General features: G+C 48.4%; 1 protein-coding gene across 1 annotated transcript in view; it reads right to left on the bottom strand.

The window, feature by feature from the left end:
* Window positions 1-24,867, bottom strand: part of LOC144722679 (lipopolysaccharide-responsive and beige-like anchor protein) — a 281,782-nt gene that overhangs the window by 17,340 nt on the left and 239,575 nt on the right. The window contains exons 40-49 of the mRNA XM_078600981.1: window positions 22,539-22,656; window positions 21,720-21,822; window positions 20,728-20,843; window positions 19,359-19,471; window positions 17,514-17,654; window positions 15,994-16,113; window positions 10,964-11,116; window positions 8,439-8,606; window positions 2,928-3,017; window positions 299-476 (exon numbers count right to left, since the gene is read on the bottom strand). Coding sequence (XP_078457107.1) covers window positions 299-476; window positions 2,928-3,017; window positions 8,439-8,606; window positions 10,964-11,116; window positions 15,994-16,113; window positions 17,514-17,654; window positions 19,359-19,471; window positions 20,728-20,843; window positions 21,720-21,822; window positions 22,539-22,656 — 1,300 coding nt within the window. The remainder of the gene's footprint in view (window positions 1-298; window positions 477-2,927; window positions 3,018-8,438; window positions 8,607-10,963; window positions 11,117-15,993; window positions 16,114-17,513; window positions 17,655-19,358; window positions 19,472-20,727; window positions 20,844-21,719; window positions 21,823-22,538; window positions 22,657-24,867) is intronic.

The raw sequence follows: 24,867 nt of genomic DNA on the forward strand, positions 1-24,867 counted from the left end.
TGGTTTTGCAGGGCGTAAGGAGTAGAGGGAGATCGAGGGTGAGATGCAGGAATGTGGTGTAATGAGATATGGGGAAAGTCTATGTGATGAGGGGATAGGCACAGAATAGGAATACATGGAGAAATAAACTCTGATCAGCCAGCCCCATGCAAAAATGGCACCTGGCTTAGAAGCATAAAGGAAGATCATGATCATGATGATTAATAATGATTAATAATGAATTGGTAATGTACAGCCTGTATACATAAGCTACAGATAACACAAATAACACGAGCACCCTTGCCAGCCGGGCGCTCACCACAGAGGCCGTTCCACTTGTTGATCGCGAAAAGGCGGCTGCAGGTGATAGTGAGGATGGCCGGGGGGCTCTGCATGGGGCCCGTGTTGGCTGCCACGTGCGTCACAGGGGAGTTGGACGGGAACTTGAGGACCATGATCACCTCCTGCTGGCTCTTGTCACTGAACATCATCGGCGTCTGCGAAGGAAACCAAACCCGGCAGAAATTGAACGCCGCCGGGGTTTAATTTTTAACACTCTTCCGAGGGTTACGCCGAGAGCCGACACTTCTCGACTGGAGTAAACTCACATTTCCAATTAATTCTGTATTTTACAAGGTGACACGTCGTGGATTGCAAATGCAGGGTTGCGAATTATTTATTTTCATGCCACCCAGCGCCCTGCGGGGGCGGCCGCAGAGCAGCGCTCGCGGCCGCTAACAAGGCGTCACGCCGCGTGCGGGAGCGCCGTCGCGCTCGGCGCGGTGCCGCAACAGGTGAGCGGCGCTCGCCGCCCAATTAGAGCCAGGGTCACGACACCGATAAGCAGGCGCGGAGAGATGATGTCTGACGGCGCCTCGGACATTATTTGCTTCTTGAAATAACGCGGCAATTGCACTCGGTTGTGTAAATACAAAGTCTCTCGAAATCGGTGAGCAGTAAATCAGTGTTCGCACAATAACAACCTCGCCTCCCCGAGCGCGAATCTAAAAATGTATCAACCGACATTGATTGATTATTCTTCACTTAACCAGGTGACAGCCCAACGAGATGCCGTATGATTTTGGAAGGGAGATCTGGAAAAAAACAGACGACGTCACAGGAAGCAAATCCCGTACAAAACAGCCGCAAGCGTGCATGTGAGAGCACCACAAACCCTCCCTCTCTCCCTCTCTGTCTGTATACACATTAGCCTCCAGCTCACCCCTCGGAGCCCCGGAGAGGAGAATAGTTTAGCCTCGCAGCGCTCGCCGCTCGCCGGGACCTCGAGCCGGGACACAGGAAGGGGAGAGAGCGGTTGAGTGGCAGGAGGGGGCCCCACGGGCGCCGCTCTGCGGCTCGCCCCGTCACTCCGCTCCGCTGTCACGCGGCCGCGTCGCCGCAGCCGCCTCATACTGCCGCCTCCGCGCGAACGCCAACCGGGGGGGGGGGGGGGCCCTGCACCGCCGCCCCGGCGCCCTTTCCGCTTGGCCTGGATTCGAGACGCGAGGGACCCTTCTCACCCCCCCCACCCACCCTCCCCCGCCGAGGTGAAATTTCTGAACACCCTGAAGTCTTTTTTTTCTTTCGCACTTCTATCACCAGCCAGCCTGCCATCCCCCCCCCATCCCCGACCCACATTTCATTATTTTGTGCATTTTATATTATTGCCCTGTCCAACCAGACTTCATTTTTTTAAACGTTTAATTTGTTGAGTTGGGTGTTTTTATTTTTTTTTATATAGGATGGCTGAGCCGAACTTAGCGCCGGAATTGGCAGATGAGGAACTCAGGAAACCACGGTTCACCATAAGTTGTTACGTTTTTGGAGAAATATGTGCACGCTCAGAAACCAAGGCTATCGGCCGACTGTGACAAACAACAGATATTCTAATTCGTAATTCGCAGCTGGAGGAATACAATAAAAAAAGCCACATTCTCAAATTACATTCCTTTAAAAAAACAGTTTGGAAACTGCCTCCTGCACGCACCACCACTCCCCCCCCCCACCTCAATAACTAGAATAGTTATCGGTCTGACACGCCACAAATCTGTACGTTGTGGTTCTCAAAGTCCAGATTCAACCTGGCTTTCACCTTTCCGTGTCCTACCATCCGACAAAACGTCCCGATCCGGTCGACGTGGCCCTCCCCGGTGATCTACTCACGAGCTGCATTGTTCACCGTGGCCGCTCACCCTGCATCACTCACCCTGGACGCTCACCCTGCATCACTCACCCTCGACGCTCACCCTGCATCACTCACCCTCGACGCTCACCCTGCATCACTCACCCTGGACGCTCACCCTGGCGCCGGTGAATCAGCGGAAGCCGAACAGGTCAGAGAGGGGACATATCTTTCTCTGGTGAATGAAAATTGGTGATGAAAATACTAACCCAAAGGTGTATATTCTGATTCTAAGTTCCTGAAATAATCACTAAATATGGAAATTGCTCTTTCAGGTACCGGACTGTAATGTTCCTTACACGTGTGCCTGCGTTACAGTTTAACCACACCATTAATAACAAACATACTACCATGAATGTCATTTTTAATATGCTGTTGGACCCACTACTCGCACGGTATGGATGCGAATGCTTTTAAGATTTTCTTTCCGCATTTTTATAGTTTTGAACCCAGGAAGTTGCTTTTGCTGTTTTATTTACTCAATATATTATATCCAGGTTTGCCTTTAAAATAGACATCTGGTCTCCATGCCGGTGAGGAGGGGCCCGTGACTGGTTCAGATATTAATACTTGCTGCCGACATAAGCTGTGGCCTGGAGTCAAACTCAGGTTGGTAGGCTCAAAGTGTCGCGTATTAATCACTACATTACCGCTACCCACAATGGGTTCTTACCCGACTTAAACAAAGTCGATCGAAAGAATTGCATCAGCTGGGAGGTTTCTAACATCTCGATTTTATCGGCCCGCCGCGCCTGAGAACGCTTACCATGTGCATGGCCGAGCTGCGGGGCGCGTGCGGCTCCACCATCAGCTGCGCCGGCGTCTGCCCAAAGCTCCTGATCTGGGCTTCCACCGCCTGGACACACACACGTACACAAAGACAAAGATCCCCCATATAGCCTTAACTGACTGTAGGGGCAAGTGCTGTTAGCGAGCACCTATGAAGGCCGCAACGGCACACAAGAGGGTGGGTGGCCAGCACCACGCCCGACCGCCTTTGTCTCCCTAGTGGTGATGTTTACACACCGCACCAGGTACTCATTTGAGGCTGAGCCGACCTAGGGGAGGCCCAGGACCGGTTCCGATAATCGTCACTGGTGTTGGCTGTGAGCGGGAATCGAACTCGGGTCGCCGGGTTCATAGCGCAGCGCGCTAACCGCTACACTATCGCTCCCCACACACACGTACACACACGCGTACGTCTACATACACACACAAAGACAAAGTTGCCCCCGTATAGCCTTAACAGACCATCGGGGAAAGTGCTGGAAGCGAAAACTTATGAAGGCCAGCACCATGCCCGACCGCCTCTGTCTCCCCAGTGGCGATGTTTTTCACAACGCACCAGGTACTTATTTGAGGCCGAGTCAACCTAGGGGAGGCCCAGGATCGGTTCAGATAACCGTCACTGGTGTTGGCCATGAGTGGGAATCGAACTCGTGTCGTCGGTTTTGGAGTGCAGTGCATTGACCGCTACACCACCACGTACACACACACACACAAAGACCATGGGGGGGGGGGGGGGGGCAAGGCCAAAGTCATAGCTCGTCATGGTATCTTGGACAAGTAGGTCAGGTTACCACCTCTGTATCATGGAAGAATATCTAAAAATAGCAATTAAATATAAATTAATTTTGTTGTGCTGTGTACTATAATGCAACGGACACATTCCGGGGCTTTAATATCTCTAGAAGACTTACAGATTTCTTAGGAAAGCCACCTCAAAAATAGCATGTCCTGGGAAAATCAGGATAAGTGGCAACCATTTCTAGACGTGAGGTACCAGGGCAGAGCAGACAACTCAGGCGATCCAAAACGTTCACACACACAGACACACACAAAACATGGTTTGTCAGTAACTACCAGAGGTGTGGGAGAACCGCACGCGCAATTACGAATTGACGCCTATCTATGGCAATACTCGTTTCCGCCGTCACACTTCGCTTGGCAAGGTGATGGCGCGGGGTGGTAACACAAGGAGGACGGAGCCGGTCCCTCACATGGAAGCCGGCGTGCACCTCGATTCCGTCGCGGTTTCACGGAAAACCCGGGCGCTTGTTTGAAAAAAAAAAACTTGAGAGAGGTCAGAGGGTCATGTTGTGACAACGTCACACTGATTTGAGAACAAGCGAGTACAAGACAGGCCTGAAATAACACACACACTCCCCTGATGATCTCACACTGTTCGGGCGAGTGGACCTAGTGAGGCATTAAGCAAACTTCCGTGAGAGTGGCAGCCTTCGTTCACTCTGAACGCTAGCATCCAGCACTACTGCGGGGGCGGCGTTATTAACCCGCGCCGTTGGCCTGCGCTGCTCGCAGCAGGGAAATGGAGGTGTGCGATGGTCTGCGATCGTGTTTGTGTTTGCTGCGACACCATTTCAGCCGGCCCTTGGGCAAAAATGCACTGCCAATGGCAGCCAGCCGCCTCGTGTCTGAGATCAGAATGTGTCAGGTCTGGGAAGTTCAGCGCCTTCTGCCGAGATGTGCACAGTGGATGCAACTTATCAATTATTCAGTGACCTACATTGAAACACCTGGTGTAGGGCCGCGCCACTTTGTCTAAGAAACACCGAATACATTCCCTGATAGGTACTGCATAAGCATTGTGTGTGTGTATTAGACTATCAACAAATATAAGGGCTCCGGTCAAAGGTATTGAGTATTTCAATTTATATCACGCCTCAATATGCTGAAAAGTTAAATGTGTGCACTCATAGTATAACCGGAGTAATTTGATGGATACAAAAACTACGACAATAAAAAAAAGGAGAAACCCCAATAATAATCTCGAATCTTTTCCCAATATGAACAATGCAGCTCAAAATTATGTCTCCTTCCTCTGGTGTGTAGAGTACAGTACATTTAAACATATTGTTATTCTAATATGCGAGAGGGCCCTCGTGAACCGCCTTAGGGCCACGCGCTGACAGCTGGCATTCGGCACGCCGCCGCGGAACCATTTAAGCGTAAAAGACGAAGGAAGGGTGTCGGACGCCTCCGCAGCGAGTTCGGGAAACGCCTTTTCCCCGCAGCCTTAATTGGCTCGTCGGCGTGGGCCCTGCTGCGGTTCAGCATCGTGCGGGGACTGCGCGGGGGAGGGCGGGGGGGGGGCACAGTCGCGAACCCCCTGCACCGCCACGCCAGGACGTCAAGTGCTGCCCGCTCCCTACGGCGTCTCGGAGGCGACGGTGGAATTTCCATCAGAATATAAAACCGGGGCGAGGGGGTTACGTCGCCACTCTCTGCAGAATAAAAAAAAAATGCCCTTTATTTACTGCCGCCCGGGCCGCTCCCTGTCAGCCTTCCCCTTCACGTAACGACCGCGAGATATGCGCTCACTCTTCCGCTCCGCAAACTCTGCCCCCTAATGTCCAGACCTCACCGCCGTGTCCTTTCCCGGGGGCTCCGTGAGAGCCATTCATTACCTTTTATTGCCACGGTCACTCCGCGGTGCACAAACCCATTTTAGTTTCGCCATGACCCAATTACAGAGTTCCGTTTCATCTCGACAGCGGCCGCGGAGGCTCTGCTTGGGTTCGGGAGACGGCGCAGCTAATAGTGCGCCGGTCCGCCATGGGAATATGTTAAGCTGGCTGAGAAAACCCACGAAGTGTGTGGGATGATAGTATTCTCAAGCGGAGGATTTTGTGTGTCGGGTTGTAGCTTAATCTGGCACTTTAAATCAGAAATGTTCTATAAAACAGATAGGGCAGTGGTATTGAATAGATCGGCTTTAGTCTAACTTGATAGAAACACCCCTGACCCATCCAACCACCGCGGCGTGCCTGGAAATGTTGCGGTAAAATGTATAGATGATTTAGGCAGCTGCGCATTTTCAAAAACGGCCGTGTTCGTTCTCTCACTTGCTACAATATTGGTTGGGAAGCAAATTTATGAATACTTCACTTCTGTAAATATATAGCCTATCAAAAACTAAATCGAATCCAACCTTAATTTTTAACCACGAGAAACCAATGTTCACCAGGGGGCTTCTTGATGGCAGCGGTGTAATGAATAAACAACAGAAGCACTCACGGTGTTTTATACTTGGTAATCTAAAGTGGGAGAGAAAATATTGACAAACGAACACATAATGAATGTGCTAATTTAAAATACGTCAAAACTTGTAGGGCACCGCTTTATTACGCTGACAAACTACGGAGCCTGCACGCATACATTACGATGCGGGACTTCAATACCCAGTGAGGTGAAAAATTACAAATAAAATCCTGCATTTATGAGAATTGTGAAGTCCTACTTGGAGGCATTTGTGTATGCTACGAAATGCATTACCATGTGCTCAGAATCTCAGCAAATCAAGTCAGCGACTCAATGAGGATATTTTGCATCCGAGACAATGGGAGGAGTGAAACCTGCATTTTGAGGGCCTCAATTTGTCCTAAATTTGTCTGGGCGGCACTGTGCTTAAGAGTCAATGGTGTAGCTATCAAGTAGACAGGTGGTGCAACCGCACCGGGGCCCACCGGGGCCCAAGTTCCTGGTTGCTCATGGGGGGGAGGGGGGGAATTGAACAGGAGCAGGGCCACATTTCATTCCTTGCACCAAGACCCATGCTAGACACAATCACCCGCTGCTTAAAATGCTTGGCTCACAAGCTCATCATCCCTTCAGGGCGAATAAAACAAGTACGGCCACAGGAACGTGGAATATACAGCACTGGCTTGGGGCCACCTATCGAAGAGAGAGCCAAGCGTTGCTCGCTTGAGCGGAGAGAAACTTGGATGAAAACGGACGTGGATGCAAGACAAGAGTTACGCCTCAACGTCTCTCACATGGCGATGAAAGTAAATAAACGAAACACATGTCGCAACGATGCGATGTTGGATCGCAGCAGAGCAGGCAGTATTAAATACCAGCTGTAATATTAAATAAGTAGTTTTGTGCAAACACAGGATGCAGGGGTTTGGGATTTAAAGGCTAGCCAGTTCTAATTCGTATTGCCTGCAGAATCAATAAACACGGTTTGACACCAATTAACTTGACCTCAGGAAAAAAATTCCCCCACAAAATTTCCGTTTACATTAAACTCAATGATGAAAAAAACCCGCCTTTTATGAAGTGACTTGCTGTCGAGATGGAGTTACGCGCGGGCGCACGCTATAATTTGCATGAGAAGCACTGCATACAGGGGGGGGCATGAATTCAGTTACTTCCAGTTACTTCGCAAACGATCCAGTATGACTTTTCAAAGGGTCCCTAATAATATTCAATTTGCTAGTCTTAATTAAGAAAACAAATGGTGTGGGTTTTTCCGTTCATTTGGCAACGCATCGCCATTAACAATGCTCGAGACGGACGATGATTGAGAAAACCTGTTCGTCTTTCACTACGCAAGAGGTGCATGTGCATATAAACAAATCAGTGTTTGGCATCATCGCGAGACGAGACGAAGCCAGCGTTTGCATAGGTCACAGCTGTGACGCTTAAGAATTGTGCCCTGAGAATGAAGTCTGCATTCGACAGCAAAATCCGTAATTTCACGTTGGGAAACTCAAACGACAGCACTGAGACGAGGACAGGCGGCGAATCCCTCATCTCCCAAGTTTTGCGCCCTCTTCTTCGATAGTTTACGACGACACGTTATTAGGGAGTACAGTGGAACTCCCTTTATCGGATTCCCTGTAGGGGGGGGGGGCACAGGGGGCGGATCCGATTACCTGTGTTTATCCGTGCAAATTGTTCCTTTTTATCCGCACACATAAAGCACAGATGATGTAATGACATTGCAGCCACTTCTGCGTACATGCCTCTCTGGCCAATGCAAATGTCTCCAACAATGCATTCAGTGCTTTCGGGGGATCAATTTCAGGTGGCTCCTTATCTGCAGAGAAGTAGTGATAATATTAATTTAGCTCTTCTGGGACACCACTCCTGGACGACTCCTTATCAATAGATACATGCGGATAAGCTTCTTCTCTTATCTTTGTAAATGATCAGAAAACGGGATTCGTTGATGCATGGATCATGAGGGTTAGCACAGATAAATTTGGACGTAGTAAGAATAATATTAATGGACGTAGCTCAAAGGAATTTCAATTCAATTGTCATTTTAAATTAAATATTGAGAAGCATGTGTATGTCAGGCCTCTTTAATGCCCTCTATGCAAATCACTGACCCAAACTTCGCTGATTCGCAAATTGACCAGCGGTACTCGTTTGATGCGTGACGGGGTAGCTCACGTAATCACTGGCATGCCACGTCACACCATGCCACGTCACACCACGCCAGGCCACGCGCCACGCCACGTCATACCTCACGCGTCACGCGGTCGCGGATGGAGGCCATGTTGACGGCGCCCTCGTAGGTGAGGTAGTAGAAGACGTTCATGGCGCGAATGGCCTCCGGCCCTCGCTGCTTGTAGCCGAAGATCAGGTCAACCCACTGGTGCAGCTGGCATGACACGATCTCGCTCTCGAGTGCCTGCGGAAGGGACCGGCGGCGCCGGCGCGTGGCCTCCGTGAGCTCGGACCGACGCAGGGGACAGCAGCGCGCCAGCGGTGGTTTGTAAAGCCAAGCGGAGCCAGCTCGCGGCTCGAGATTGAGGGGGCTACGGACTCAAGACTTGCGTTTCAAACCTCGGGGAACACGCGCAGGTGATTTAAATTGAAAGATTTTAATGCGATGGCGGTGGCTTCATTGGCGGCGTCTGCACCAGCCAGACACTGAAGACGCACGGGAAAACACGCGTTGTTCTTTGCGCACCACAAAACGCACTACGTGTCCGAGCGCGCTCAAGTCGAGTGCAGTGGCTCAAGTTTAGCTATGCCTCAGCGGACAGCAATAAAGCCGTGCTAAAAACGTCAACCAAATGATGGGAAGACTGCCACTGTTGTACAATAGCCAACTCTAGATTATCTGTGAGCGGTTTATCGGGGTGGCGGATTAACCGTGCTTGTGCAAAAACACATAAAATATATTTACTCACAAACTAGTTTAATTATTAGCTGCTTCTCGCCATAACTCTGTGCCCATGTGATCACAATAAAATGTAAAACACATTTCTTCACCGCCAATTAGTATGCATACAAGTTTTTAGTATAATTTACATGTTTGCATTATTCGTTTTTTTGTTTAACATCGGTAACACGTTCCCCCACCATTACCCCAGATAACCGTCTCCCCTTTGCATTTGTCAGTTACCAGTCTCCGCGCCAATTTTCACGCAGCAAACTGCAAGAGGCGCGGTGGGGTTTGCCGCTGGCTGCACAAACTGGAGGCGTGGGTTACCGCGGAGCCCACGTGAAATCGAGTGCGACGCAGCAGCAGCAGCGCAGTCGTCTTTGAACGAGCTCAAGTGAAACGGGGCTGCCGGTTTTAAGCCCAATACGCACGTCCCACGCGGCAGTAAATGCCAAAATGGTTTTTAGTGGTATTAAATACCGCGGGCCACCTGCCACTCACGTGTTTCAGCGCACGGCATTAACATCTCATCGCCATCGTCGTGGGTCCAAACCACAAGAGACTGGCACTAGCATAAAGAAGAAAGGCAACCAATCACGCGCGGGCGTTTGTCATCACATGGGACTTCTTAGCAAATCAAGCGCAGTGAGACGAACGTGCAAAGAAATGTGTTATGCGAGATGTGCTACGAAGGAAAGGCCGACTGCCCGAAACGTCACCTATTACACGTTTCCTTTTAAGGCAGCGTTACTGACGAACGTGTTTTGCTATGCGAGAACACCTTCATGGTGGTGGTTTTAATTGTTTTATTAGCATCACGTGATGACAAACGCTTCCGTGTGATTTGTCCATTGGTTGCCTCACTGGTGTCTTGCGGCTGTCTCGTTTTTGTCACAGCAGATAAAATGTCAATAAACAATTCACTTGCATGGCTATTACACTACCGCAGTTGCACTGTGTTGAGGTTGACATGACAACGAAACACTTTGTTTGAGGCAGTGCTTTAATTTTGTTAAAAAAAGCCAAATCACAAAGCTGGAATGACTATAGAAAACCTCGACATTTACCAGGATTTTGAACATTTGCAGGTGAGAATGTTTTTTGTTCCTCATTATCACAAATCAAATCTTGAGCTTTTAGGAGTGAAAACCAGTGCTGAACTTTGCTTTTAAATAACATCAGCAGCGGCAGACAGGAGGTAACGAGATTGCAGAGAGTTTGGCATGGCTGGAAGACACGTGGTTGATGTGTTTGCTGCTCATGTCTGGTCAGGGAAGTCTCCAGCCATCAGTGCAGCACGACACAGAAGGCGCGAGTGAAATCATGCGTTGTTCTCTGCTCACCACAACACGCACCGACATTCAAGCGCGATGTAATCAAGCGAGATGGCCCGAGTTTAGCCACGCTTCAACAGGCAGAAACAAAGCTGTGCCAAAAACTTCAACCACAGTCGAAATTTTCAATTGATGAAAAGTTGAAAACCTGAACAAACCAACAGACGAGGTGTCTGGGGAAAATAATGAAATAAAGCGGCCTCTGGTGACATTCACTATCACCACGAGAGGCCCTCGAAACACACGTCTACGCGCATCCACAACTCCAACCTCCCGATGGAGGCCCGGCGGCCCTACCGGCGGTGGACGTGCGGGCGATGAGGGACTGTCAAACGGCCAGGCCTCGGGGGTGGGGGGGCTGGGGGGGGGTGGGTGGGGGCCGCCCGCCACAAGGCCTCTCTCCGTGGGCCTCCGCTCGGGGTTAACCCATCGCAGATGTGAATCGAGGTTTCCCCGGCGACCGCCTGCCCCCATCCTCCACGCCGAGCCAAGCCGAGCCAGTCCGAGCCAGGCCGAGCCAGGCCGAGCCAGGCCGAGTCTCACCGCGCGATTGATGCGGACGAACTCCTCGCCCGTCTTGGCCCAGGGCGGGAGCACGACGTCGCACACCGCCACGCCGGCGTCTGTCACCCCCAGGTTGTAGTCGTTGCTGTTGGTGAACATCTCTGGCAGGTAGAAGAACTCAGGGATGAGCTCCTGCAGCGAGAAGGGAAAAGAGTGGGCGCGGGAGGAGCAGTGGGATAACGATGAAGGGGAGAAGCACCCCAGACGAGCATGGCGCGGGCGGCATTACGGTCGTGCGGCGAGGCTCCGCGGTGCCTGTAGAGGACGTTTCTCGCCGTGGAATTCATCCAGAGAGATTGAGCCGACGCTTTGCCAAGCGGAGAGATGTCATGGAAGTGGAGGCGGCGAGGTGGATGGGAATTTACCCATCGTCCAACGCAACAACAAGTCCCTCGAACTTTCAAGACGGTTGCTCTTTGTAAATAGCTTTTCAGATTATGACAGTGGCGAGGGGTTGATAAATAAGAAATAGTGAAATGCTAGAGCAGCGGTGAACGAGGTGACACGGCTAAGAGTGTAAATAAGCAGAGCTCTGCATTGCCAAGTCAGGTTCTCTTTCCACTTATAAAGAATATGTTTTATTCCATCAGCCCTTGGCTTTCCAGACCAATTATATAAAGTGCTATTTATTTAAGCAATATACCTCTGGACTGGCTTTGACCTAAACTAAACTTTTTATTTTACTAGGTAAGGCCCACTGAGCTACATCGCTCTTTTTCAGAAGGGACCTGCCCACAAATGATAGTTCAACTAAGTGGCTTATCATGTGGACATTTATAGCAGCCAAATACTCTAAAACTCATGTTTCTAAATGTGTATGGAAAAACCAGAGGACCCGGAGAAATATCCACATGACCACGGGGAGAACATGCAAAGTCCAAATATATAGGCATCGGGGTCGGAATCTAACCCACGACCTCCTGCAGTTAAAATCTCGCCACTGCGGCACCCCTGCATCTCATCAGCAGAGTCAGGCTTGTTTGACGAGGAGGGAAAGGTTCGCCTTACTTTCGACAATCTCATCGGTTGGCCACCTCCAAATATACTGGCTGATAATGGAAAAAAAAAAAACATGTAACGTGTAATTTTCATTTATTCCTCGATTGATGTGAAATTATTATCAGCTGGAGTCATGCACTTTTGGCTGAAATAATGTTATCAATAGAACACACATACTGTACTGCAGAATGAATGCCATTATATTGTAAGCGGTGTCAAAGGTCCACGGAATACACGTGAAAAAACTTTACATGTCTCGATTTTACACGATTTGCAGCTTGGACTTGTTAATTACGTTTTTTATGTTACAACATTTAAACAGTCAATTAAAAGGCGTGCACGCATAACTGCAATCAAACCGAAAGCCAAAAAAATCCCGAAGCTGGAGTACAGGGGTGTGAGATGTGTGAGATTATTTTTGGAATGGTCTGGCGATTGCGTTGAGGCCGGTGAGCTCCACATGGGCCCCAGGGCCCCCAGGGCCCCCAGGCTTCAGTGAGCGGTGTCTGCAGGCGGACGTGAGGACGGCACGCGGGCCGGAGGTGGGTGGTGGGGGGGGGGCCTCATGGGCGAACGAGGTTTTTTTTTTTCAAACGGCTGTCTGAGGTTTTCAAAAATAAATATTAAATACCCCAATATCCCGCACAACTGAGAAAACGGACAAGAGAAAGCAACTAATTTGTTCCGGTTAGTGTAGTGAAAGAAAAACAGTGAAGAAAAAAATTAAGGAGCGAGACGGAAAATTCAGCTTGGAATTGAAACTGAATTGTCTGTTTTACCGGCATCAATTGCTGGTTTTAGATACAGCTCAGGGGAAGGGAAGGCGTCAGAGTAAATAAACACTGGATCTGAGTCGCAGGCGTTTCCCTTGGCCAGGTTCTAACAACGCTGTTGACCACACGCACGAGGCCCGTGGACAAAGCGTCACACAGCCACAGCTCTTGGGCAAACAATGCGACACTTCACGACAAACCACACTACCCACCGCTAGAGTGCATGAATACAGGCAGAGGCTCCTGCAAGCGGACGGCAGCTCCGAGACAAACAAACAAACGAGCGACCGAGCCCTTTCTTGTGACAGTGCTCACGGTCGGCTGCCAGGGGCAAAGAACGCTGTCACAGTCAATTATGGCTAATGTGACGTGCACTGCGCCCCAAAGATGTCAAGGAATTTCTCCAAATTACATGCTAACATAACAAGCCCCCGAGAGAGGTCTGCTAGCCGACATATCGGTGGATAATTACGTGCTCCTTTCCCCCCCCCCCTCAACCTTCTTCTTCTGCTTCATCCCAGCATCCGTCACGTGCAGATGTGACCGGGCCAGAGCGGACCCTTGGCGGCAGCTCCGGGGATCCCAGACTGCTCGCCCCTCCACGGCCTCGGCAAATTCGCCGGCACCGTAAACCCACACACGTCAAAGTAACTTAACTGTCGTGACGCCCATCTGGTGTTCAAAGCGTGCTTACTTAACACAGAAAGCCCTGTAAAGCCTTTATGAGGCCGCTGCCAGCCTAATGGCCAATAATGTGCACTGCATTGCCAGCTTCACGCATTTTTAATCAATGCATATTGTGTTCTTTTTTTTTTACTCCAGATTTGAAATACTGACTAGTTGTTGAAGCCAGAGCAATAGAAGTAACTGGTTTCAAAGAAGTCCGGTGGAACTCAATATTCCATTCGGGTGCATCAGTCAAGCAATGGGCTAACACCTCGTGACATCACCCCGACGACCTTACCAGCCGTGAATTCCAGGGGGGCGCTCAGCTGAACGTTGCTGCAGTGACCCTGGTGGCCAGAGGCTGCCTGTGGCTTCGACGCAACGCCAATCAAACGCGTCTGTGGCCGCTAATGGAGGTAACTCGGCCTAATGCTGGCAGCGCTGTTAATTTGTCTGCGGTGGCCTCGCTATGCCGGACCGTGGGGCTCGAGGGCAGGGCCCTCGTGGCCTGGGTGGTGGGGTGGGGGTGGCTAATGGGACGACTGCTTTCACGCATGGCCAAACGCGACACCCTCCTCATCGCAGGCGACCCACGAAGGGCACACGCGCACACCTCCACGCGGCGACCTGTGCTCTCGAGATTTCTTTGGGGTATCTACACGACAGGGCAAAACGTGAAGGTTGCCACCTCTGAGGTACAAAAGATACTGGGGCACGTCGTAGGAATAATATCTCACACCAACTTCAAGTGGGGAGAACTTCACTTGGACGGTGTACTATGATACAATTGACAAAAAAACTGGAACTGGTAATGTCTCAGGAAGACTTAGATTCCACAGGAGGGCTAACTCAAAAAGAGGACAGGTGGTAACCCCAGATAAAACACTGTTGGCAGTGTGTAGTTGTTACAAGTTAATCGTCCAGCACAGCGATGTGCTCTACGAAGAATTGTCCACTTTGCAGACCTCAGCCAAGGTACTTAAAAGGAAAATATTGACCACAGTAAAACCAATTTCCAGAGATTCTTCAAATAGCATGGCCAAGTTACCCTTTCCAGTTGTAATACATTTTATTTTATTAATGGGCCAAGTCATGCCTCTTTAATAACAATAACTTCAATGAGGCCTAGAGAGCCTTTTTAGAATAGAATGCACAAAATGATTTGCACACTACATTAAGCTGTCCAAGAGGGAATAACCAATTAGGCAGATTAATGACAAACAGGTTGTTCATGAATTATTCCCGAGACAGCTTTGCAGTCATCAGAAAGCCTCCAATAGGCCAGCAGCTGTTTTGCACGCTTCGTTTTAATGCAAACTTTTACAAACATAAATCAATGCCTCACTCAATATTAGAGTAACTTCCACAGCAACGGACAATATTCGGAATCTCGTATATATTCTCCAGAAACGTGTCCTGCTTATATACAATCTCGGGGTGAGGGGGGGGGAGTGATAACATAATTTCAACAAACTGCGTGTTGAACACAGTATGCTGGGTTTGATTCCTGGCCATGCCTAACATCAGTGGCTCGTGATATCGTCAGTGGCAAGTATGAAGTGAACCGATCCTGAAGTAGCACCTTTACCAACCCGCAATGACTGGACGGGTAAAATACGGTCAAACAACCCACCACGATTGATACGCTGTTAGAAGGCTTTCATCCAGCAGTGGATCGACAAAGGGGGTTTAAATAAATACAATTTAATAGTTTAATGCACACAGCACATTCCTTTGAACACGTGACAGCTCTCATCACTACAAGCCAGACTGCACTTGAGTCACTGAGACCTAAGCTGTGCAGTCTATTGAATAAAACCACATTAACAAGCTGGGAAACCAGAATGTTAAGAGAGCTTCCAGTTTTTTTAGGTGATTTGACTATTTCAGAAATGTGTGCATGAAAACAAGCAGTGCTGGCAAGCGTATGCCCATACGCAAGCCTTATAAAGCATTTGCGCTCATCTTACTGGTACACAGAAAAATAAACAAATTTAAACGAAAACTATTTCTAAAGCATATCATTGCCCATGTTGCCAAAAAACTATACAGAGCTGGGCCGTGGTTTTTGTAACATGTGTGGTAGGTGTTGTTTCAGTTATTTCGCGTTTAATTTTTAGCTTTCATGAACACATGTGAATTAAGTTTTCTCGGAAGGACTAACAGACGGACGGACGCAATATTTCCACAGGTACAGCAGCAGTATGTAGTCGAATAATCCTCCCATAGAACAGTGTTTTCCAAGCTACCGCCATCTCGTCCGGTCCCTACTATGCAACAAGCCATCTAATATACCTGGTATAGACAAATTGATTACATCGCTCCATGTCCACGGTGTACGTCCGCTCTCGTGCATCCATCCCCTTGGTTGCCAATCCATTATCAGTTGCGACCACTGACCATCATCCATTCAAGCAACGTGTCCTATCCGAAACAACTTTCCTTCGCAACAAAGTAGCCCCTCGTTAACAATAAAACATAATATTCTGAAGAGCTTGCATGCGTTTCAGCTATCGATGAGATCGCACAAGATCCCTCCTTCCTTCCCCACGGCGAGGGCACTGCACGTACCTTCACGTCGCTGGTGTCGCGCTGGCTGTTGCGCCAGGCGCGTGCGACGGAGGAGAAGGTGCGGTCGGCGTGGTCGAACTTTCCACCCTGCAGGCTCAGGAAGTAGTTGGTGAACGGCTCCTGTGGGGGCAGCAAACAGGCACGACTTGGGTCACATGGGCAGCAGTTGATGCACAAACGACCTCGCAGGACCAGTTCTGGAGGTCCCATAATAAAACTTTCCTTGGTCTTTGAATGCTAGTGGGAGTAATGACAACATTGGCCATTTTTAGAACAAAGGCCATCTTCTTTCTCTCCAAAGATTATTGCTTTTCAACGGCTTTGTTTTAACGAATGGACTCATTTGGGTGTAATATTTTCGGCTGAATGTTTAAGTATTTAGACATTTTATATGCTTGTTTTTGACCTCTCAACACGTTATATTTCTATGCTCAAAAATATACGTTCCCCAACCCACACGAACCAGCATGGTGAAGTATGGTCAAATAACCCCCATGACCTGCTCCGTGGACTGCTTTTGATTTAAGGTAAAGGTGCAGTCCCTGCAATTGCTTGCTCACGCCACGACAGAACCCTTCGAGTCTATTTTGGTCGAGTCTTCCATGCCCGTCAGACGTATCGGAAGAAGCGAGAAGACCCACATTCTACCCCAAAATACGTTACCTGCTGATCGACTCGCTGTGGTGTTGCACATTTGTACTGCCGGGTAGACAGAGGCACGGGATTTAAGAAACTTGCCCCACTGTTTCAACTGCCATGGTGGGGGATCAAACCGGCGACCTTTGCATTGCAAGTCCAGTGTGTTAACCATTGCACCTGGGCAGCATCCCACCACCTGGTATTAAATTAGCTTTATTTCCAAATCGAAGAGAAAAAAAATACAGCCTGAAACATCTTAATTCTGTAATTAAGCCAGGAGAATCAATAACCTATTACAATCTTTTGATTATTTTAATTAAGTCGCACATCCAAAGACGAGTAAAAAAAACAAGCAAAGGCGGCCAATCGATGACTACGGCACTCGTTGAAGGAATGGACCTTGCTTCACCCGGTCAAGTGGTCTGCACATAACCATCTTAAAACTGCGCATGGGAGGTGATCCTACCTCCTCCATAAATAGAGTTGCACAATTGAGATTTCCGTGAAGTGGAATTCACCATATACACCACTGGACACTGCCCAATACACAATGGTGTGTGGTGTGTGCATGACTGTGGTAATTTCCCTTCACTTTGTAGCCCACCGTCTGGGCCCCTCTGGCCCATGGTGCCCCGGTGCAGTTGGAGGGCCTGCTTGCCCGATAACCAGGACAAGGCCAACACGGGCTTTTGCAGGGGGTACGAACGAAATCCATCGGACAACCCCAAGAGGCAATGAATGGCTTTGCTTAAGATACAGTGAAAAAACTCGTGACGGTGCTTTTATTTTAAAAAGCCACACAAAAGAAGCGGTGCGACCGTGGCAAACGCTGAGTAAAGGTTTGTGTTCGGTGTGAGCGGGACGGGCGGCTCTCGACGTACCACGCGGAGGAGCCACATGAGCACGAAGGCGGCGGTGGAGTAGTGCGTGCCGTAGTGGAAGGCCGGGATGTCTGCGTCGTCCCACGACGAGTAGCGCTCGGCGAACACGGCGGCCCGCTGCGGGTTCAGGGCCCCCACGGGCTGCAGAGACAACGCAATCGATGCTTGTGTGAGAATCGGTTTTGAATCGATGAATCGTTGTCTCTGCCTGTTCAATATGCCTCTCTCCCCCCCTGACATAAGACGGCATTCCTCGATTGAATAAAGGCTGCATGCCTCTTGACTTGAGTAAGGGATTTGAAGCTTTCGTGACTGCAAGGATTCATACTCTTTGGTTTTTTCGGTAAAGTCACGTAGGTAAAAAATAAAATAAAATAAATGAAAACAACTAAATTAAATCACGACGTTTCAGAGGCAACACAAGGTTCGGCCTTCGGGTGGAACCGTTACAGCCAAAGTCACTTTACTACAGTACCGAAAAAAACAAAGAGTTTGAGTAAGTGACTCGCGACACGAGTTTTGTGGTTTAACCTCAGGTGAAAGGTAAAGGTGCAGCCTTACAACTGCTTGCTCACCCCACTCAGAGTGTTTGGCTGCAATACATTTCAACGTGACGAGCCACATTCGTTGAGCTATCATTTGTGGCCAGGTCGCTACTGAAAAAGAGCTATATAGCTCAGTGGGCCTTACCTGGTAAAATAACAAAAATAGTAGTATATAGTTTAGACTGATGGGCAAAGGACCCTGACTAGAAAGAGCTCGAGGAATCCCTTCTCCAGGATATTTGGCCTACTCTTCCGCACTGGACAGATGTCTGTGCGAAAGTCGCCGTTTTCAAATGAAACGGTTGTGGGGGGAGGGACACCGCCTTCTCGAGCCCAAGAATGTCCAACGAAATAAATTTGAACGTGCATCTTTTTTCACTCAATGTCAAATTAATGCCCTTGTATGGCTGTAATAAAAAATAAACAGGCGAGAATTGCCCTGAGAAAGGAAAATAAAAGTTTTTTTTTTTTTTGCAACTTAACCTGGCAGACGGGCCCTCACGCCCGCCGTCGGCGGGCCTTGAAGTCGTGACGAAGGCCTTGGAGCGGAAACGTTAACGTATTTTTCTTTGTCAGCCTAGATTTTGTTCTCCTTTTGGACCCCGTTGTAAAACACTTTACGCGGAAACAAGGCAAAGCATTAATATATATTTTAGTTCTATCAACGTGATGTTTTTCTTTTATTTTTACCTACAACAATCGCAGTGTCGATTTCGCTAGACCAACACTGCCAAGACCCATCACAGTGGCTCTGCATAGAACATTATGTGTGTGGGGGAAATGTAAAAAAAATATACAAATGCGTAATTTAACTTATATTAAAAGCAAATTACCTATTTTTTTATACTCATTCCATGCAGTTTGAGTTAAACTACAAGCACTCCCTCCCTAGTGTTGCGATAGACGGGGAGGGAGAGAGCAAGAGAGCTTGTGGAGGAACGCTCACACATTATTGGGGCCAAAGAGTCAAAGACAACTGTGACACCAAAACCCCTTTAATTTTGCTCTGGCGTTTCTGGCCTTAACTTGACGAATGTCTCCTGCACGTTGGAAAAGAGAGGCCAAAGGTTTATCACGCCACAGTTGAGCCAAGCAGACATCACCGCATGTCACTTTTTTTCCGAAAAGCTGAATCAGCCCTTAACAACATATAGTGCAAAAAACCACAACGCACGCACGTACGAAACAAGTGAATTCAATTTCCACTGGGAAAGGAACATAAAACACTGTCAACGTTTCGTACGAAAGCTCCAGGAATGAGCGACTGGCGAACGGCGCCGCTCAGTGTGAGATGAGGCACCTTGGAGAGGTCCCGGAAGTTGCTGGGCAGCGTGAGGTCAAGCTCCTCGGAGTCGTAGTTCGCGATGACCCACGGAAAGACCGGATACTGGTTGAGGTCGTTGTACGTCCGGCCTGGATCGGTGCAAGAGCAAGATGGGAGAAAGGGTGGGCGCGGAGGTAAGGGGGAGGAGGCCCAGAGAGAGAGAGGGAAGCGTGAGGTACGGAGGCGGCGACGCTAATGCAGGGCGACGTTAAACAATCCTTGCCCCCGTTGTGAATTATTGCTGCCCTCCAATGCTCCAGCGCAATAACCAACAGCACATAAATGTGGAACCTTTGGACACAGCTACTCGTCAGCCGATTTTTATTTATTCATTCCTTCTGCCTGCACCAGTTCAAAAGATACTGTGCCCCGACACCTCTGGGTGCTTTGTTCTAGTCCAGCGCAGAATTGCTTGGAAGATGTGTTATCCGCAAAACATCATTATTCGCCACGATCTATCCAGTGCTAGATGAAAGCTTCCCAAAGCCCTCCCCATCCCCTACAAGTCACGCGATGCAACAATCTCTGTAGCTGCTGCACACGAGCCGATCAAGGTGGAGGACATCCTCTTGAATGTGTTCCCTCCCATGTGATGTCTATTCATCTGCTGGCAAACACAATTTACCAGTCACTGCAAGCGTCTTAGCCGTACTAATCGGGTATGGGGGGGGAAGGGGGGGGAGAGACATTTACAAATTGTCAATACTGTAAAAAATTTAGCTTGTACAATTCATTTCTGTTATTGTGGTAAAGGTGAGCGTCTTAATTACTGTGCGCATTCATATTCCATAATGGTAATAATATGTATGTATCAATGTGCAGTTGCCCGCCAAATGCATTTGAAATTCCATTTCAATAAATTTCTGCGAGCATCATTCGCCATCCTCCCAAAGGCCACACAAGACACAGCTCGTGCCCTCCAATATTGTACTTTCCTTGAATGAGAATAAAACAAAAATTCCAGCACGCCAGTGGCAAGCTTCGTGACTTTCAGCGCAATATACGGCCACTGCGTGAGCGCACGCCTGCAAACGGGACATCGAAGCCAGGGCCAGGGACCGTTTATTTTTGGCTCGCCACCGTGTGAAGATTGCAGAGGTTTTTCGGGAAAGCAAACCGAGGGCAAATAGGTGCAAGTTTCTATACAGCTACGAAAAACCGGTGAAGGCAAACCTGCGCACGTTGATTCTTTGAGCACCTGGCGGTTGTGTGGTGCGGGGGTGGCGGGGAGGCCAGTTGGGGGTGCGGGTGGCGGGTGGTTGACGCCAGCTCAGCTCGGGGCAACTGAGAGTCGGACGGTGAGCGAGTGACAGTGGCAGGACGGTTCGACAGGTAGGGGTCTCACCGGCGATGGTGTTGAGGAACATGAGGTACTCGAAGTTGGAGACGTCCCGTTGCTGCCAGCGCTGGGTCATGTTGGAGGCCTTGAAGAGCTGGCGGGGGCTGGCGAGCGAATACCGCCTTGCAGCGCACGTAGCAGGAGCAGACATCTCACCGTCATCGTCATGATTGAATGACCATCTCCATTCAATTATAATCGTTCATTCTTTATCATAATCATCATTATTTAATTCCCATTGTCATTTGGTTACGCTTATCAACATATTTGAATCATCATCTTTTAATCATCATCAAATTATCATCAACATTCAAATTTTAGCATAGTTATTTGGTTACCAGGATTATTGAGTTGTCATCCAATCATGAGTATAATCATAATCCATCGATCTTTCAGTCATCATCTTCATCACCGAGTGGAAGTTCAGTTTCTCCTCACCACTCAATCCTGACCCCAGGCAGGTACCCCATCACACCACCGACAACAGAGCGGCGAGGCCTTCATCCCAGCAGTGGATTGGCAAAGGAGCTGAGATGTGTTTTTTTATTTGTAGTCTACTACATGACCTTTGTAAATATACAGTTAAAATTGAATAGAATTTCCAAATTATTCGTCAAGTGAGGGAATGTGTTGGATCAATATTTACATAAACTAAAGTCAAAGCTTGTATGTATGTTGAACTTCCTTCGAACCGTACGTAGCCAACCGTGCTAATCGGAGGTAGGGGGGGGGGAATGACAACAAACTAAACAAAAAGCAGTTTTAAAGAAATGCGTTTTCAATATAAATTCAAAAGTGCATAGCTCCAGTGGCTTCCTAATATCGGAAGGAGGAGCGTTCCAGACGTCCAGAGAAGCACATCTGAAAGTGCGTAATGCAGTGACCGTCTTTGTTCGATGGCTAGCCAAAAGCTGCTGTGAGGATGAACGGAGTTCACGTGATGGTTTAAGCTTGGCATCAGAACACTGTGTCCGCTATCCCCGCGGGGGCGGCCGTACCGAGCCTGTGGTAGGCCGTAGAGGGTGCCGATGCCGACGCGTGGCAGCAGGTGAACGACGCTCTTGACGATCGTCGCGTCTGGGAGGTTGAACATGACCGATGCTGCACAACAACAAACACATCGTTATCATCAACAACAATCACACCAAATACATCGTCAACCACAGAAACGTCAACATCAATCACATCAACAATAACAACTTCAACAATCGCAGCGTTAGCAGCTATGATGATGATGATGACAAAAACACAGTGGCAACAACATCGACAACCAACAACAACTACAGAAAAAACAACAAAGCATCGTAAAATAAAACAACAATTACGATATTAACATCAACTACATCGACCACAACAACAACCACAGCCACATGAACAACAAAAAACAAACAGCAACTTTCCCCAATGACACACTCCACCACATGAATGGGAAACGAGAACTATGGTGATGTATGGTGGGGCAGCAAAGAGATGTAACGTTTTTGAGGCTTTCCTAGGTGAACGGCATAATTATTATCAAGTCCACCTATTTCTCCACACACCCATCCATCTCTAACTGTGCCTGCAAAGTCACGTGACCAGGCGCACAGACGACGTGATGCAATCTGTAAAACGCATCAAGCCCTAGCGGGCCTCTGCAAAGGGGCTGAGAGAACAGGAAGCAGAGGACTGCCGCTAGAAGTTGGTGGACCCCGTGGCCTTCAGTAAAGGGGCTGGACGGGAAGAGAGAGGGAGCGTTGGGTGGGGGGGGCGGCCGGACGGTGAGGTTGGGCGAGTGCGAGCGGGTGACTTCTGCGTGGTGCGACGTGGCCACGCACTGCGAGTGCTGAGGAAGATCTCGAGCGCCGTGTTCTGCAGGAGGTAGCGTCGCGAGAAGATGGCCTCCACCTCGCTGAAGAGCCACTTTCCGTGAAGGCTCTCCGTGTAGGCCAGCACCTGCAGGAACGACAAAGGTGCGCACCGTTAAGACTCGCCGCAACCCTGCATCGACGTGCCACGAACTGAGCAATGACAAAAAAAATGCACAAACACAGGGAATGCAGATTGCATGAGAACGAGGCATGTAACGTCGCATGAACGATTTGCGAAATGCTATATTGAGGCTAGTGGAGACAATTAAACTGTATGAATCAGACGAAAGAAATAATGTAAATAAACAGTAACAGACACATTATTAATGATGCTTCAATAGAATCACAGACACAATCATAGCAATGGAATCTCTGGGAATGGTGAATCGTCACGTGTCGAACGAGGATACAATAACAAACAAAGAGTACAGAACCCAGCAGAAGCTGGAGCAAATATGAATATCTGAAAAACCCAAGCGAGCCCTGTGTGTGTCAATACAGAAGCGACTTTTTCTAGAATAGGGCAGACACACACAAGAGACTCATTGGACACCAACAGTAAGAGCACAATCATAAATGTTTTAAACTTCTTACAGCTACTTTTCATTAAATACGGACATATTGTACATAAAAAATTCAGGATAATTTTCTCGTACATTTTTAAAACCACGAGACGTGTTTGAATATTTTAAATCGGCGAAGCAAACGCGTTCAATATTTCAGAAAGGCTACAAATCACGTGGAAAAGTGTTAAAAATCCTCTAACCTCGCCGTCTTTAAAGTATGTCCGATCCTTTTCATTTCAACTTTTAATTTTGCTGCGACCCAGCGCTGGGCTAAGTAATGATGTGTGCGGATACGTGCATCACAGTGAATATATAAACGCAAGTGTTTTGTGCAAAACTTTTGAACCGCTGATCCTATTTGGGGGCCATTCTTTCTGCACATCCCTTCCCCTTTGGGCCATTAAACATAGTTGGGTGATCTGCCGGGTATCCCTGGTTACTTTTGCATCTCTGCCGCTGGGTCTTAAGTCCTGAATGAGACTGGCGATCGTCTTTAATTCCCTCTTTCTGCCGAGCCCTTCGCTTCATCTTCTTAAGAAGCAGCTGGCAGGCTGTGCCGTTTAGCGGCCATTGTGCGTGTCCGTCTTAATCCAATAAAATATCCCCGTATGTGCGTGTGTGCATATGCGTGGGGAGCGGTGGCGCAACGATTAGTGCACTGCGCTACGAACCCCGCGACCCGAATTCGATTCCCGCTCATTGCCAACCAGTGCTGATTGTCTGAACCGGTCCTGGGCATCCTCAATGTCGACTCAGCCTCAAATGAGTACCTGGTGCAACCTGTAAACATTGCCACTTGGGAAACAAATGCAGTCGAGCATGGTGCTCGCCAACTCATGTGCCATGCCGACCTTCATAGGTGCTCGCTAAAAGCACTTGCCCCAAAAGTCTGTTAAGGCTAAAAGGGGGGTCTTTGTCTTTGTCTGTGTGTGCGCACGCAGGACCGGCTTGGGAAGAAAGCGACAAGTACGCTTCGACTACTGGCCGGAGGGAGAGTCTGAATAATAAAAAAAAAATGTTAAAAACTCAACTAGGTATTTTTTATCTGCTCACAATGCATCGACATTTTAAAATATGGTTTGGTAAATATTAGGGGGTGTGAACGATTCACGATTCAGGACTAGCGATTTGATTCAAGAATTTACATTTCCTTCGTCTGATTTGTGTCACCTTGATTGAATTGTTCGTGAGGTTGTTTTGGTCCTGTATGTATGTGTTTGTCCACCTCATGAGTCTCAAAGTAATTTGAAAGATTTGTATATAATATGCATACATCAAAAATAATGTATTCTTTCACATGTGATTTGTGATTGTACCAAACATTAATAATGGATAAAAATTGATGAATTTATATAATCGTTATACCCACAGTAAATATAGCCCTATAGTACTGGGCATATTTATAATGCTGGGTATGTGGACACACATACTGCTATTGCCTGCTTACATACCACCTTCGGAGTGTTTTTGTTCAGGATGACTATTTCTTTAAATTGTTAAACATTTGAACAAAATCCTACATTTTCAACAATTCGTTTCTTGACTCTGTGTTATGGGTTATTTTCTTTAAACCTACCATTTTCAAGGCTACGAATCCACATTTAGAAAATTCTCTTTGCCGTCAGCAATTTTTCACTTTCATCACAATCATCAGTGACTGCCATGATCCATCCACTGCTGGATGAAAGCCTCCCCGTGCCATCGCCAGCCCTCGGGGCCCCACGATCCCA

The sequence above is a fragment of the Lampetra planeri genome, chromosome 15 (assembly GCF_965212315.1).
Source record: "Lampetra planeri chromosome 15, kcLamPlan1.2.h2, whole genome shotgun sequence".
Lineage (NCBI taxonomy): Eukaryota > Metazoa > Chordata > Hyperoartia > Petromyzontiformes > Petromyzontidae > Lampetra > Lampetra planeri.